Source organism: Pseudoliparis swirei, chromosome 3 (assembly GCF_029220125.1).
Source record: "Pseudoliparis swirei isolate HS2019 ecotype Mariana Trench chromosome 3, NWPU_hadal_v1, whole genome shotgun sequence".
Taxonomy (NCBI): Eukaryota; Metazoa; Chordata; class Actinopteri; order Perciformes; family Liparidae; genus Pseudoliparis; species Pseudoliparis swirei.
Window position 1 is genome coordinate 16,305,705 of NC_079390.1, and position 17,507 is coordinate 16,323,211.

Sequence of the window (17,507 nt, forward strand, 5' to 3'; positions counted from 1 at the left end):
CGACACACTAGTAACTATATGCCTAAGTGTAAACCTATCTAGATGGAAACAAGAACACACCAGAGCAGTTTGGTCCCTCACTGATGAACAGATGCCAGTGACCCTCCAACACCGAAATATATTAATTTAAAATGTAAATATAGGGTCAATATAAAACCTGCATGCTATACAGAGTATATAGTCATCGTTATGTATGTAAACACTCATCACCTCCATAGAAACCGGACATGTATATAGACGTTTTATTTCTCATTTAAATGTTGGTCATTGCCAATTTTAATAAATCAATTTACTATTAATATATCCACCTTTTTTTAAAAGTTCGGCTTTGTTGTCGTCATTTTCCAAGCCGTTATATCTATTCCTATTTCTGTGTAAGACATGGAGAGACGCACAAAGCATGTTTGCGTGCTTCCATACAACAAAGCAGATTCTGATCAACTATGCAGCCTACAGGAACATGAACGCAGAGGTGCAGTTAAGATAAGAATGAGTAGTTATCAGCATCACCGTAAAACAACAGTAATATATATCAGTGTAAATTCTAAAATAGTGACCAGGACCTCGATTTGACTGCGTCAGCTTTATGTGGAGCCGGTTGGTATTAGAGGCCTTTGAGCTAACCAAGTATGATCTGTTTGTTATTTAGTTTATAATATATGTATTTTTTTGTGACAGCATTATGTGACGAATACAAGCTTGACACTTCCTGTATTATCTTTTCAAATTAAAAGCCCCGTTTCAGTGGATAGAAACCCTTCACTTTCTAAAAGGCTTGTTGTCAAACAGGAGCTGTTGAGGTGTTGATGCAGTGATTACATTGTACACATGGTACCTCACATTTAGCTACTGCCATCTGGTGGTACTTGTAACTTACTACAAAAGATAGTTTGGCTGGCATGAACATATATCCATCCAGTGAGTCAAAAATAGGAAAATAACACTTTGAGTAACCTCAAACACCAAAGTGTAAACCCTGTATGTCTGTCTGGTGCTTTTCTCATCTGTGCACTAGCCTGGCAATTAGCTGCTCCCAGCTGCTGAGGGAGAGCCGAGGCAAGGCCACAGCGAACCAGGAGGTCACACCCAGAATAGCACAGGTGTGACATAAGGACCAGGGGTCAACCCTTTGTGGAGGAGCCACTTCATCAATCCCAAATGATTTAACCCGATTGCCAGCTCTTAAATTACTGCTCGTGAAGCCTAAACTCAAACTAACTTTAGATGGCATTTTGCAGAACGCCCCTGGACCGTAGTCACGCTGCTTTGGCACTAACCTCTTGTCCAGACCTGGCAGAGTTCTCTGCCGAGTGCAGGGACTCGATCTCGCCCTCAATCATCGCTGCCTCTAGACATTCGTGGAGATCCTTGAAGCCGTTCACCTGCAGCGGGTACTGCCCGAACATCTCGGTGTTCTCAAACTTTTTACCTGTGGAATTACAGAGCGAGAGAGCCAGATTGAGAGAGAGAGGAAGAAAGTGAGTCAGTGCGTAAGAGAGAGAGAGCGAGAGACAGCATCACATACAAAAGTCACAGGTGTGCCAGGCGTGACAGAAGAGTGCAAAAGGCAATGAGCGTGAATGCATCATTAAACAGCTGCACAGACCTTCCTGCATCAACTACTGATGAGAAGCCCCCCCCCCACCCCCAAACAAAACAAAGAGAGAGAGAGCAGTAGCTGGCGGACATGCAGATGAGGCATTAAGGTCACTTCGTGTGTCCACTGGCCCAGCCAGCTTTCGGTGGCTCTGGGCCAGTATTGTCACGCATAATAAGCACAATGTCAATCAGCCATCAAGGTCTTCCACGATCAATGCCGCCGCTCTCCTCTTTTACATGGACCACGTCTCATTAAGACAAGGTCACCTTTCATTCCTAGGGGCGAGGACACGGACTCTGTGGCTCTCCCCCGCTAGCTTTCCCGCTTTACTGGTTCGGAATTGAACAGCTCGTCTCACCTTCCAGGACGCCCACGGCAAGGAAGCGGCCGTAGAACAGCTCCACCATGGGGTTCTTTGGCTTCTCACCCTCCCTGAAAGCACAAAAAAAGTAGCTTAAAGGAGGAAGCTCCGATTCAGATCAACGTCAACAATGCTGCTGTACAACACCGCCAACGAGCACAAGCTACTGTATGTCCATTTGGTGGCTACCTGTCTTCCTCAGCCTTCATCTGGAAGGCATCCTCCAGCCAGTCCAGCAGCTTGTGGGTGAACTCGCTCACATCCTGCTGTTGAGGAGAGCAGACACACACGCAGACCAGAGTGAGCGATTGCAGGACGGCCTTTTGTGACGTGCATGTCACAACGATGGGACTGAACTGGACATCGGAGCAAGACGGGCCAATCAGTCAAATAATTGTCATCTGCTGATGTACACTTGTGAGGTGACTCGTCTCAGTGGATGAGTCGGCGGATTGTTGGACTTTAAAGGGGGGCCGGCTCATAGACATCGATGCCAGCTGGCAATTCAGGTCAATGCCTCTCTGACTAGTACAGAGCAGTGACATGACGGATGAGGACAGAGGGCAAAGGGCTGACCTCAGTTAACCTCCGCAGAGACTTAATGCTTTTGGAGGAAGGACAGAGCGGTACAGTGCATTTGACTTGAGTTCGTCACATTATAGCATGTATGCACAAACAGCTAATTCCTACTCAATAGTATTGTTTGCAAAGTTCAAAGGGGCGGTGGGTTCGAGGATTATTGGTTATAGATCATAGCGGTGAAGTGTCTCGGATCCAGTAGCGCCGAGTCAGTAGAATGACAATGAAACTCAAGCCTGCTGTTGAAAGGGCCTCCGCCAACCAGCCAAGTGGCTGCACACATCCATATTTGTAATCACTTCATTCTGTAAGACGTCTTTGTGAAGATGTTACAATTGACATGCGAATTCTTTAGTTATGGGGAAAATCAATTCATCGTTCAGTTCAAAGGGATGTTTGTGCTAAATTTGAATAAATGTGCTCACGGCATTTCTGAGATACCATGAGAAGAGGACAGACGTGAGGTCACAGCGACCTTTGACCTCAAATGTCCCATCAGATCATCCTTGAGTCCAAGTGGAGAGATTCCCTGCAGGCGTTCCTGAGATATTGAGAGCTGCCACTACGGACTAATTTCCTATCGATGAATCTGTTCATTATTTCGTCCATTACTTAACCCTCTCAACACAAAGCCGTTTTTCTCTCTGTGGCTATGTTTTTCACTGCAATATTTAAGTCCTGTCCCTCAACGGAAACAGAACAGTCATGGCTTTTACTTACAGCCTCTCATCGCTGCACTTCAGAGTTCTTGACACGTGACTGCTGGTGTCAGTAATGGCTTCCTAGTTGGGCTGAAGAGCGCATCATGTTATGATTTTGACAGATTCTGGGTATTTAAAACAGATTATTTGGGGCAAAATGTTAAATGACACATAAAATGTTAATGATGAAATATCACAATTTTAAGATTCAATTCAGTTGCTTTCTCTGACGCAAGTCACACCCGATGTGTTCAATGACCATCGGAAAGATGGAAATCTCACGATGACAACAGTTTTTACACCTTCTAGCTTTGATAAACTGTTTTGACGATTATTTAAAGAAAACATCATATTGCATCCTGACAGCAGGTTTGGGGGTTCAGAGGCTCCGCCTAGACAATGTATATTTTTGCAAAAAGAAATCGAATTGACCATTTCATACAAGTTTTATTTTAACGAACTGTATAAAGCAGCTCAAAACCAACCAAAATGTGCCATCCCAGAAAAATCCAATGGAGATATTGTAATAGATTAGCAAAATATGCTCCCCATGTTCTTACTCTACGCTTTGTCAAGTTTGAATTTCAAATCCAGACTCGCATTTTTCAACAAGGCAGTGTCAACATCACCAAATATGTGCCGCATGGCGCAGACATGACACACAGACAACCCGAAGACGGAATGGAGAACAGTGAACAATAGAAGTCTGTTTAAACTAACTTGGCGGTGATCAACTGTATCGAGACAACAGCAGCATCAGGCTGCAACATTCACTGGTTGAGTTCAGGAAACTAACCGTTTGGATAAAGACGAATCTCCCCAAAATTGGTGTCTAGTTACCAGGTGGAAATGGATCTGAAAAAGGAGTTTGCTATTTAAGACTTTAATGGTTTTTACTACTTTGCTGAGCGTCCCAGCATCCACCAGGTCAAAACTGCAACATGAAGATTATTATTATGAATACAGTCTGGAGTACGATGATGTCTCTTTGACCCGGAGGAAATCTTTGTGTAGTAATCATAACATCCCCCTGCATGAAATGACGCCATCCTCTTCATTGAACACCACCTTGTGGCAGAAAGAGGCGTACCTGCTGCGACTCGCTGGACTTGAAGGCGTCTTTGAGGATTTCCACAGCGCGTGACGGATCCACGTATTTCCTCTTGGAGCCCACCATGAGGGAGAAGAGGTTCCTCAGCTCCTGCATGAAGGGCAGGTTCCTGTGTTCCTGGTCAGAGTTAAAACAATGAGCAATTTAGTGAATCAAACATGTCAGCCTTTGTTCCTTCATATATCCTCTATTTAAACACGTATGACATGAGGGTTATTTGAGCACTGTGGTAAAGGACTTGGACCGAAAATGTGTCACTTTTAACAACAAGCGTTGTTTTAAAGAAAGGTTTCTCTGTAGCCTTTGTCTGTAATGGTGCAACAGCCCCATAGAGGCATTGTGACAGTGAGAGATGACGGTGCATTATATATAACGTCACCGCTTATTTCTCCATGCTAGTGAGTCGGGGATGCGACTGTCAAGATTAGATTCTAAGCTCCAGCAGTGGCACACTGCTCAAGTAGAAGCTCCGTGGTGAGACAGATATGAGTGGACGGCCACAAACTACATTTCCACATCTTACACCAGATTAGCGACAGGCTGCTAACCCTACGGTGAGCGCTCAGCATCTTTCTTGATTGTCCATATTCTCCCCACCGACAACGAGTCCGGCTGGTGACTGTGGCTCAGTGGTGGGCAGGGTCGTCCTTCAATCAGAGGATCGGCGGTTTGAGCCCTGGCTCCGCTAGGCGCTAAGCTGCATTGACCTTGGGGCACGATCAAATGGCTGCTGACTGGCGGCTCACAGCTCCAAGAGGGTCGAGCCCTCAGAGCTAAAGCACGGGTAGCTCAGAGACGAACAAGTCGGTCGGAGCTATCCTCATTTTGATGATGAGCTGCTTACCGTCATTCACCAGCAACTGCACATCCCATTTTCAAATCCTATTTTAGTTGCTTTTTGTGAATTAATACAAATTTAACCAATTGTGATAATGGACAAATGCAATCGCTTCATGGTAATCTCAGGCCCCTGAATCGAATCCAATCAAAATTGTATTATATTATTGTATTTATTGATTATTATGTATATATTATTAACTTGTGATTCCTCCCCCTGGTCCTACCTTCTGGTTGCGAGGCAGGTCGTGCACCTGGGCTGGCGGAGAGTAGTTGAGCACCAGCCTCTGGAACTCCAGCAGGTTGAACAGGGACTTTAAGGAGAAAGAGGCAGGGAGACGCATTAATAACATCCAATAATAAAGAAAGCCTTGGCCCACACACACGGGACAACATGATGAACTGCAGTGAAAGCTTCATGCGGAAAGGCCTCGCTCAGCATCAATCATGTAATTACTTAAGACCTTTTACAAAGTGTGGTATTCCGCTGTGTAATGCCGGGAAGCTGCAATAAGGACCATGAGGTTTCAACTTTGTATAATTGTTGGTAAACATGTGAAAGATACAGTTTCTCATTCACTTACTCTCGATGCTCTACATTGTCCTGATCTGCACACAATTCTTTATGAAAAGCTTGCGCTCCCTTTAATTACATCAAGACCTCCCAACCCGTCAAGTCAATCTGTCTCATGCCAGCTGTGGTTCAGAAAACTGAAATTAAAGTTGGCCCATACACAAATATGACGTTAACTTGGAACATTTCTGCATTGCTTGGAATACTTCAGACAGGGCTTGTTGCAGCATGTGATAAGTCCTGAAAAAGAGACGGAGGGCAATATAGGAAAGTACGGAAACACATTATTGAAAGAGCTTCATAATAAGCAAGTTCACCTCTACCTAGTTTGGGGCAGCGGTATAAGAAGAGCCACTTACTCTCCCTGCTTCACCTTAGCTTCACCTGATCTCTGTTTGTTATGTGAAAGTGGACATACAAAGGCATCCAGAGTTGGATGTCCCATTTGAAAAAGAACAAGTTGTTTACTTCTCTTCTGGCACCAAGTGCAGCGGGATCGGGTTTAAGCACTGCCTCCTTCTCACGGTTGGGGTTACATTACACCATGTGACGGTGTATCCAGTGTTCATCCAGCATATTTGAGGTCAGGTCACATTCTACCACTGAAGACACACAGTCTTTGTGACAGCTCGGCTAAAAATGTCCTTGCATGTTCCAACAAATAAACTTTCAGATTAGGGTTTTATCCATAACTGCTACTTGGGAGAACCTCAGCAGATTAAAGCGCTGACCATTACAATTACATGCCACCACACGAGGAAACACAAACGGCAAGACCTATAGGCAGGGGTGCACATAACTTTTTCAGTGAGTACCGGGAGATGGTGTTTGGTACTTACTCCATATGAAGCGTCAGCTTTGGTGACGTCCACCTATGGGGAGGGGGGTGCTAGTGAGAGTGTGCTCACCTGTGTGCGCGCATCACGGCTGAGCGATGCGCGCGCCGGCGTCAGAGCTCTGCCACGCGCGAGCCGAGAAGAGCTGTTGACGGGGGTGGGGGGGGGTATGTGCACCCCTGCCTATAGGGCTATAATTGTAGCAGAACTATTTGCAAATGTGCATGGAGAGTTGTGTAGCTGCATCTCAATGTGTGTGTACCTGTATGACAGCACTGAACCAACAGGTATTGCCAACATTTTTCAGCCCCACGGGGCAGGTGTCTATCCTCTTCCTGTCATGGGGGTTGAGTGAGTCGCTCCACACCTCTGTGTGGGTCCGCTTCAGACAGGCCTTGTTCTCCGCTATGCTGGCCTCCAGAACTCTAAAGGAAATGTCATAGAAGATGGCAAAATACAAACAAATTCAGTTTACGGCAATGCACCTTATTTTCCTAGCAGTACATGTAATAGGCCCAGCTGAAGTCAGTTCACTTCAAGCTTCTTACGTTTTTGACGTCTATTTGACTCATTGGCTGTTGCAGGTTATCTTGCACTGCCTCTCTTATGCTGCGTTCACAACAAAAGGAGGTCCTATGCAAAGTCAATACACGCGAACGGTTGCCAATTCCGAGAATTTCCGCCAGCCGCCGCGAATGGCGGGAATAGAGCGAAGGGAAAAATTTGCCCGACGACAAGTTGCAAAAGACATTCAGCGTTGAGACGCTCCGCCCGTCATCACTGACGTGGTGAATCAAACTGGCTGCTGCTACTCTAGTGAGAGTTAATCAGACGTAGTCGGGTAAATTCACCGAGCTGTGTTATGTATAAATATAAACGTGATGTTATCTATAAATATTTGATATTAATGAACCCAAACACGAGGGCGTTTGATGTTCCAACGTTTTTCTAAAGCAGAAATAGTTGTTATTGTTTCCATGGTGGATGGCTGAAATGATAACTGTTTCCATAGAGTAAAGACATGGAAATAAGCCACGCCCCCTCTAAGGCACGACTGGATCGAATAAATCTCAAATAGTCGGGCGAGTAAAGCGTTGCGAGTAAAGCGTTGCGAATATTCAGTTTTGGTGTTAACGCAGCATAAGAATATGCTATTTTCATCTTCAGCTTCAACTAGAAACGTCACCTCGCGGCTGTACGCCTCCACCAACTATTCCTGTTGCAGTCCACATCCATGTCTAAATGATCCCTTTATCATTCTATCCTGTGTGTGAAACCGCCAGAAATAGTACACAAGTTATTTACATATATATATATATACACACATATACATATAGATATAAACAGTGAAGTGACCGTTGACCAGTCCAGGTCGACGCATGTACCAAATTTGAAACCAATCTCCTCACGATGTTGCGCGAATATTACGTTGATGAGAATTTGTGGAATGTGAGGTCACATTGACCTCTGACCTCCAAAATCTAATCAGTTTCGTGCATCCGTCACGGCTGTCGCCCAAACGAAGCGGCATGACAACGCTCCCATCCTGATTGCGTATTTAAATAGAAGGATGCAGAGTAGATGAACGGTTCTCCAAAGCGACCCGGTCGGCCCTTTGAGGGGCGTGTGTCAGCGGCCCACGTCGGTTCTGTCCCAATGGGGTTTGATTGAACTGTCAGCAGTGAGCTTTCATATTAAGGGTTGTGATTACCTTCGCATTGAAAATGGGGAAGGTAATGTTTTGATCGCCGTGTATTTGTATGTGTGTGTGCGTGTTATTCGCATAAGTCAAAAAGTAGCAAACCGAATCTCATGAAATTTGGTGGGCTGATTGGTTATTATCCGGGGACCATTTGATTAGATTTTGGGATCGCTCGGGTCAAAGGTCACGGTCATGGAAAAGGTCAACATTTTCTTGAATCGCATGACATTTGGTGGGATGATTGGTTATTATCCCGGGACCATTTGATTAGATTTTGGGATCGATCGGGTCAAAGGTCAAAGTCATGAAAAGGTCAAAATCTTCTTTTTACCATAGCACGGTCAATTTATATCCAATTGGCATGGAACTAAAACCAAAATGTTCATAATTCAATGCCCAATCTTGTGATATGCGAAGGTATGCGCTCTACCGAGTGCCCGTTCTAGTTTATCATGTAATATTCATGAGGCTTTTATTCTCCATTATCAGGACATAATAAGCGAATCACATGAATTACAGGTTAGGTGACCATTAGCGATGCCTGGGTCGGTGAATAAAAAAGGAACAATATCAGGTGTAATTGGTGACTTCTTACATTAGTCCACATCAAACCTGGTCTGGCATTGGACAAGATGTTCAAGACCTAATTTAAAAAACTGGATTTCTTTCAAGACAGTTACAACGGTTTATAAAAACACAGCTAACATTGGCAGGCTGAGGTGGACACAACACAGAAGAGTAAAGTAAAGAAAGGATCCGATAAGCTTTAATTTACCCGATCCATCCGGATCAGCCTCGATATGGATCCCAATCGGCTCGGGACATCCACGATTACAATAGGGGTCTTGTGTTATTATTTTTCATTTACGGATCGGTGCAAACGGTTTTGGAACCATTTGGCTAGATGTTGAGTCCAGAATATTACATTTCATGTCATTGAGCTGAGGCTTTTATCCACAACCATGTGACATTCATACACCGTAGACACAGCTACAGGGAGCAATTCAGGGTTAAGTGTCTTGCTCAAGGACACATCGACTAGGGCGGGGATAGAACCGCCAACCCCGATTGAAAGACGGACCTGCTAACCACTGACTCACAGTCGCCCAGAATATGTCATCAGCCTGTAATTCTGCGGAGCCCACCTGCTGATGGCCTGCTCCTCGTCAGTGATGCCCGTCTCCCGGAACGCCCAGTTGGACTCCTCCAGGCTGAGGGCGATGGCCCTCTGCAGGTCATCCTTATCGTCCCCAGTCAGGTCGATCACATCTGCATGGAATAAAAACACACACAAGCTGTCATTTGATTTGCATGAACAGGAATTGACATGGTTTCATCATTTGAAGTCAGACAGTTTACATAAGTGTTTAAACTTCTCAAGCCTTTTCACATTTACTTTAAAAAAGGGATATTAATTTTCAACCAGCTCTATCACCGCAGTGTCGGCTTCCCTCCACGATGCCGTACCGCCAGTAAAACTCTGGAGCTCTTGTGGCAAGCGGGAGGCCGAGGCACTGGTCATTTCCACCCGCTGCGATGACACAGAGCCGGTCGAAAATGACAGGGTTCTATAGTCTTGTAATCGTCCCTGTGAGGCCTCCTGACCTTCCGTGCCTAAAAGTTTGAGTCATGGTACGTTCATACCAAAAGCGGTGCGAAATTTTCGTGCGACGAGATCCCATAGGCATGTGGTTGTGATAAGACGCAACATTTCGCAAGAAGGACACACTCATCGTTGCGGTTTGCGGGCACCCTGGGCTCTTTAATACATCTCATTAGTACTGGAATCGCAGAGAATAAAACGGGCACGGGTGATGTTATGTATAAATATATGATAATGTTATGTTAATGTTATGAACCCAAACACGAGGGCGTTAGCTGTTCCAACATTTGTGGGATGTCCACAAGAAGTATAAAGCAGAACTAGCGGTTAGTTCTTCCGTGGTGGATGGCGGAAAATATAACAGTTTTCACGGCGTAAAGCCACAGAGATAAGCCCCGCCGCCACTCACGGAGATTCGCAACGCTTTTGGTGTGAACGCGGCATAAGACACTCACTTGTGTCCGCCTGGCTGCCGACGCTGATGTATCGGTCGCTGGGGACCTGGGACGTCTGGTAGTAGGTCGCCTCATCTTGCTGAGGAACCTTGGCGTTCTTCTCCGTCAGAAACGCCACGGCCTCCGCCAGGTCTCCATTGCTCACCTGCAGTAACAAGGTGTTAGATGACACTCACAGCAGCTGGGTATAAACACAGGACAACAAATAGCAGCAACACTCAACTTGAACTTAGAGCCTGTTTCAGATCCCATGAATACAACTGCTCAATTAAACCAGAAGGCAGTAGGATCGGACAAAAAGTGTGTCTATCGAGTGTAAAACTGGGTTTAGACGCGACGTGTGTGTAGAGTGTAAACTCTCTGTGTCGACCAGAGATTAATATGGACCTGCAGTTTCATGTGACGGGTCAAATGTTGGTATGAGGAAGAAAAGCGTCCCATCGGTGTCTTACAAGGAACATGTGGTGATGCTTCTGAGAGCACAGCAGCGGGTTTTGCTGCGAGTGTGTTGACTGAAGCGAGAACAGAGAAACGGTCTCTGCATTTGGCAATATCAGAATGTGTTTGTGTGTAAAAGAGACAGAAAGACAAACAGCAAGAGAACAGCGTGTATATTTAGATATGTGTAATGTCTCATGTTGTACCTGCAGCGCCTGCTGAAGCAGCTGAACATCTGTGGTGCCCGTGATCTCCCTCAACTGGTTGAGTAACGTCTGCTGGTGCTATTGAAGGGAGGAGAGAGGAGGCCGCTCAGAGCAGTGCATGATGGTAAAGAGGGCTCCAGAATCAGCAGATCACAGAAAAATCCTAATGTCATAACACAATGTAATAAATTCGATTTTAACACAACTTGTTTTGAACTTGAAGCACAGATAAATGATCTAATCTGAAATGCATCTAATCGGATCTTTCGATTCGCATCCCGATTAATTAGATTAGATATTCCTTTATTAGTCCCACAGTGGAGACATTTCAGGATTAGTTCACTAAAGTCTGATGACCTTCTGATGTCAAACCCAGCTGGACCACATGGCCTCATCACACACACCTCACCTGCAATGTGAGGCTTAAATGAATGCAATATAAAAAAATGGGAGAGCACTTATGTTCAAGGCACCAGTCTAAGGCAGAGTCTTGAGCGCAAGGAACGTGGACTGAAGCTCTCAGGTGCAGCAGGCAACAGATAAATGTCGGGTCGAAGGGTCTTCTTTGGTTTAGGACCCGATGCTGTAGGTTGTTTTCGCACTTCACTCCAGGAACCCATGGCAACGGGGCTACACCATCTACGTCACGGACGTTTTAGCCCACTTTTTATGGAGTTGCCACAGCTACAAGAAGGTAATGGAACCCATTCACGCTTGGGAAAATGACGCATTATAAAGCGACACAACACCAAACACATAACAAAAGCCGCCATCCAACATGTGTTCTGATCCGTGAATAGAAAGCTCAAATCTGTCAGAGTAACCGCACATAAATAATGCAACCTCATGGAGAAAGCACTATCACAGTATCAGACATATCACAGTAACAAATATCCTGGAGACAATGCCTGACAATAAGGGTTAGTTATAAGAAAATACATTGTCCACAATAAAATGAAAAGAAACCATCAGAAAGCACAGCTTTTTACAAAGGCTCCCATCACGGCAGGTCCTACCTCTGACCACGGCTCCACAGCTGGAGACATAAAGACCATGGCGTGTTTTGGTCACCATGAGAGACTTGATGGGTGGCGGTTTGTTGGCACGGAGGATGGGGGGGGAGGAGTCAGTGAAGCGTAAAGGGGAAGTTACACCTCTGACAGATTTGGCACGAGTCATCATACACAAGTGGTTACTCAGACATGTGCACACACACACACACACTTCTCATCTCCATGTGACATGTCTGGCACGGCTGTTTGTCACACTGGTCATCGGCCTTAAAGCGCTTGTGAACAACACATCATTCTCTCCACCCCCTAGTGTAGGGAACAACTTGTGGGGGCTTGTCAGCCGGTAACTATCGGGTTATTTGTGTGTGCGTGTGAAGGAGTCGCAAACCAAAACAAATTCTAGACGGAAATAGAAGAGGAGTTTCAACATTTCGCTATTCACAGGCCACTACATGGAAACCTGTGACACACCCTGCTCTCATGGAGCAATCTAATACCAAAACAAATCATAAAAGCTATGGCATATTATTCATAATAAAAGTACACAAAATGGTATAATATCATTTATCAGCCTGTTTGTTGTTAATTATGGATTCATTTCAGCCCCCTGAGGTCAGACTGCATCATGGGGTTCGTGTTACACTGCTACTCTTAAGTTTGAGTCATCAACGGATGGTTAACTATGTATTTTTGCTCCAGACTCCAGACTCACTGCTCGTGTATGTGTTGTTGTTGTTGTTGTTTCAGATAAGTGAGCTCCGTCAGGTTTGGTTTACCACACTGAAAACACTATGTTAGACAACATATTCACTTAGCTTGCATACAGTGCGATAAAACATGACTGACTGCATAACCGTACTCTTGTGCACAAGCATAATTTCTTCACATTTGGACTAGCAGAGTAAACAGCTGAAGCTCTTCTTGCATTAAGATGGAAGCAACATCAGTCATGGTGGGTCTGAAGTCTAGGAATGATGTGCCTCCACGGTTAAGACCCGCCACCCACACACCCACCCACCCACCACACACACACACACACACACACACACACACACCCACACTTGGCTCGCGTTACTCGATCCCCGCCAGGCTTCAAGGCGGTGTCCCTACCTACCTTCGCCGCTGGCCCTGCTATGTAAACACAGATATCTGTATGAACCGACTAACCAGGGACACATTAGCACACATCAGCACGGCGTGTGTGTGCTAATGTGTGTCCCCCCCTCCCCCGCCCGCTGTCAGCAGAGCGCCCCGTAAACACAACTACCACGTTGACAACACTAACGCTCCGTTAAATCTGTCACTGACACCCGGCCTTGTTTATCTCTAGAGAGGACACCGTGGGCTAGAGGTGTACATATTGCATAGGGGAGCATTTGTACGCGCACGCACGCACGCACACACACACACACACACACACACACACACACACACACACACACACACACACACACACACACACACACACACACACACACACACAAGGCCACGGTTTAACGGCAATTCAACGATAGCTGGCGTTACGCGCTACGGCTAGCTAGCTACGGTTGGCGAGCAACACGCTGGGCTAACGACAGGCCGAGTTTACATAGATTTACTTGCGATTGGTAAACGGCTCTACGGCAACAGCTCGTAATCCACCAACAAAAAGACAATTCAACGGTAACCGTACTAACCACGGAGTGGACTAGCAGATACCGCATACTCCAAGTGCTAAAACTACGAGGTTATCATTTAGGCTAGCGTTAGCTCGCCACCAAGTTAGCGCCAGTGAGCTTACCTTCTGAGAATGCTGCTGGAGGACATTCTGCTCCACGGTCATGGCGGGTTCAGAGATAATTGCAATTCAGTTCAAACTGGGAGTAGCCAAATGCACCTAATACTTTCCACTAAAGCGAGTTAAAACACGACGCTACCATGTCCCATCCTTCATCAGCGCCATGGCGGAGTGACTAACGCAGGTCGTCAGAAGGCATAAAAACATTGCTCTGCTTTGCCCGAGTTCTGGGATCGACTATTCGCGTCTGCCTGAACTGCATCACGTCACGGATCCGTTTTTTTTTTAAGGGACATGTAAATAAAAGTCAAATCCTTAAGGCGTTTTTTGAAACCAATAATGTTGTCAATAATGTTTTATCCTGAGAAAAAGGGTTTCATGCAACCACTCCTTTACTATGGGTTGCTTTAGCCTCAAAGCAGGAGAAGCCAAGTGTACACGCACAATAAGTTGTACATTACAATTGTAAACCACCCATTTGAGAAGATATCTGTTATAGAAAGAAATTTAAAAAAAACACTCTTTGTAAGGACTAGATGAACTCATTAATACATATTGTAAATATATACCAAAGTACAAAGAGGTCATGAGTTATGATTACACATGTCGCCATTGAGGAGTATTATTGGGAATTAACTCCAAATGGTTCATGCTTCTGTGTTTATTCATATATGTTATTATTTCATGATTAGATTACACATAATACATGTCAGGTGATACTGACACTGCGTCAATAAATACCCCTGGTCCTGATACGTCAGCAACGTGACAGCACCTAGAGAAGAGAGGTTATTCTATTATTTCCGTCCTCTGTATTTAGTCAGGAACACATGTTCAGGAAAGGGCGTGTGCTTAAGTGTTGCTATCGGGTTGATTTTCTTCAAGGTCACATGTGTAACACTTTACTCTGGTTATTGAGCTTATACATGCTTCATTTGCCCTGGTATCTTTTTGTTTGTGTTGTTAGTTCCATACATTCAGTTTGAGCCAGAGAACTGGATTAACCCTCGCGCCCTTCAGAATACATACACTGAAATGCCTCCTGCCCTTTACCTCCAGCTTCATGAAGTCAAGAAGTAGTCTTGAGCCTGCAGGAGGGGCTATAAGAGCAGCACGCACTTGAGGAAACTCAGGTTTTACATGGGATTTGATATGGAAATGTAGAGTCAGTATGCCGCAACACCAGAGCTGATCATTTCTGGCTGCTATTAAACGATAGTAACTAAGAATGTGTACTGAAGTACAAGAGCAATTCAATTTATTTTGTGTAGCCCAAAATCACAAATTACACATTTGCCTCAGAGAGCTTTACAACATCCTCTGTCCCGGGACCTCACATCGGATCAGGGAAAAAGAAATATAACCTTAGAAGGGGAGAAAAGGGAAGAAACATTAGAGAGAGCAACAGAGGACCCCCTATCAAGATGAACAGAAGCAATAGATGTCTTGTGAACAGAAACACAATAACAGAGTTACAGTTAATGTTGACAGAAATGATCCATACAAGTATTTGAATGGTAAAATATTGTACTTCTTTCCACTCTACATTTTTACTTGAGTTTCTTGAAGATGAAAATGTTGCAACGTATGAACGCTGTACAAGACGTACTCTCTATTCAGGAGTCCTGAAATACTTTCTTTCTCTAATCAAGTGTGAAGGCAGAAGTGAGCTGGTGATATGAATTACTGGAATGTGAATCGTGTTTTAGCTTAGGATGAGCCCTTGGGGAGCGGGTCCTCCATTTCTACAGAAGCCCAGAATCGACTGAAAACCACTGGCTAGGATAATGAGAGGGGAGGTATTCAGTTGGTTGCAAACTGCAACGTCACCACTAGATGCCACTTAATCCTACACACTGTCCCTTTAAGTAAAGGCTCTGAATACTTCTTCCACCAGACAAATAAATAAGCATAGGAGAAGGAAATGATCATAGCTATTTCACGGTGAATCAATTTGAGCATAGAAACCACACAAACACACAAATCCATTTAAAAAGTCTAAATGCCATCATGTTGTGGCCCACTTGTGCGTGAGTAACGACAATGAATATAATGTGTAAAGGGTCTGATTTCAGTTTTCCAATTTGCACTCATACTATTCAGACGGATGGAATAACACCTACATCCATCCACGAGGCTTTCAAATGTGTCAGCCGTGATTAATTCAGTGCAGAGACGAGGAGAGCAGGCCTCACACAGAACTGGGTCATCCTTTAGATGTTCAGGAATAGCATTGTTTGTAATAGTCATAACTGAGGCAGTCAGCATGCTTTGTTAACATGAACTGTGCCATCTAACTAGTACACATACATATTAATGGGGATATTCAGAACTGCGTGGGGTCATTTGGGGCAGGAGATAGCAGCAAAGAAAACACATTGTGAAGGAAGATTTAATCAAGATAGATTTCTATTAGCAATTTAATTTGAGAGAGAATGTTTATTAAAACATAATGCATTTGAATGCCATTTGGCTGATTTATTTAATTTAATTTTGTAATTTTAAAATGTATTTAACCAGGAAATGCCTCATTGAGATTAAAAATCTCCTTTACAAGAGTGTCCTGGACAAGACAGCAGCAGTAGCACATTACACACAGTTTCAGACAATACAACATAAAACAGTGACAGACAATATTTTAAAAAAGAAAGATTTTAATTTTAGATCACAGCATGAATAAAACCAAAACTAAGACTCAAGTCATCATAACCCAGTTCACACAGGTGCACATACCTCAGTCAAAGAAAACAGCCAGATGAACCTACCTCCATCTCTTTTAATCTATTTTTAAAAACACTTAAAGAGCCCGGTTCCCGTGGACCCAGATGTGCTGTATATGTGCACATCATACATACTAGGTATCACTACATTCCTTCCTGATTGTTGTATGCAGTTCAAACATGTGCTGCTGAACGCCACGCTGCCGTTCGGTCTTCCTCCTGCAGATGGCAACATCCTCCTTCAGAGCTCCAGCTTGCGTCATGACAGACTCCCACAATAGCAGCACGAAAGTGCAAAGATAATGAATCATGACAATGATTCCACTTGCTAAATCAAGGAGCATTATAAATCACAGTCTGCTTTCAATTTGATTTTCCCAGCGCTGCACCGTAATCGATATTTCATACCTTCAACGGCGTGCTGAAATATTGACTGGCCAGCAGAGAGTGTGTGTGAGGGTTAACCTAAGCACACAGGACATGTCCTGTGGAAACAGCCTTCTTCATCACACAGTTTGACCTCAAGGCAGGAAGTAGAGCTATCAGTCAGAGGAATCTGGGAAGCTGTCAGGAAACCAATCAGAAAATAAGTTGATGAATCAATTGGTAAAGTCAAGCGGTCGCGCTCTGTACAGATCCCGGCTGACAAGAGCTCAGACTTGTTTGTTGAAGATCAAAATGGATCCTGAAAGTGAGCCTGGGGCCTGAATGATAACAGCCTCGCTCACACCAGGTCTTCTACCCCCTCTACCCCCCTTTGATTTCTGTTTCTTTCAGTCATCCAACAATGCAAAGCTTTCATTTTTATTTTTGAAAAACTGTTATAGTAAAAAAATAACAATACAAAGAATATTTTGAAAAAAAGTACTGTTTTCAAGATGTACATGTCATGTATTTCATGACCAACCAAGATGGATACAAATTGTAAACAGATGATAGACACAAAGCCTCATTTCTTAACATACCAACCACATGTTTCTTCTTCAAATATATT

The 17,507-nt window shown here is 44.4% G+C and overlaps 1 protein-coding gene across 4 annotated transcripts in view; it reads right to left on the bottom strand.

Moving 5' to 3' along the window:
• Positions 1-14,007, bottom strand: part of usp25 (ubiquitin specific peptidase 25) — a 30,061-nt gene extending 16,054 nt beyond the window's left edge. For 2 of the 4 annotated variants that reach the window (XM_056442568.1, XM_056442549.1), the window contains exons 1-10: positions 13,797-14,007; positions 11,004-11,081; positions 10,360-10,504; positions 9,447-9,570; positions 6,862-7,024; positions 5,417-5,503; positions 4,332-4,469; positions 2,151-2,227; positions 1,959-2,032; positions 1,278-1,429 (exon numbers count right to left, since the gene is read on the bottom strand). In XM_056442568.1, coding sequence (XP_056298543.1) covers positions 1,278-1,429; positions 1,959-2,032; positions 2,151-2,227; positions 4,332-4,469; positions 5,417-5,503; positions 6,862-7,024; positions 9,447-9,570; positions 10,360-10,504; positions 11,004-11,081; positions 13,797-13,838 — 1,080 coding nt within the window. In that variant the 5' untranslated portion in view covers positions 13,839-14,007. The remainder of the gene's footprint in view (positions 1-1,277; positions 1,430-1,958; positions 2,033-2,150; positions 2,228-4,331; positions 4,470-5,416; positions 5,504-6,861; positions 7,025-9,446; positions 9,571-10,359; positions 10,505-11,003; positions 11,082-13,796) is intronic. The other 2 variants (XM_056442558.1, XM_056442580.1) reach the window with 2 other exon arrangements.
• Between the last annotated feature and the right edge of the window lie 3,500 nt (positions 14,008-17,507).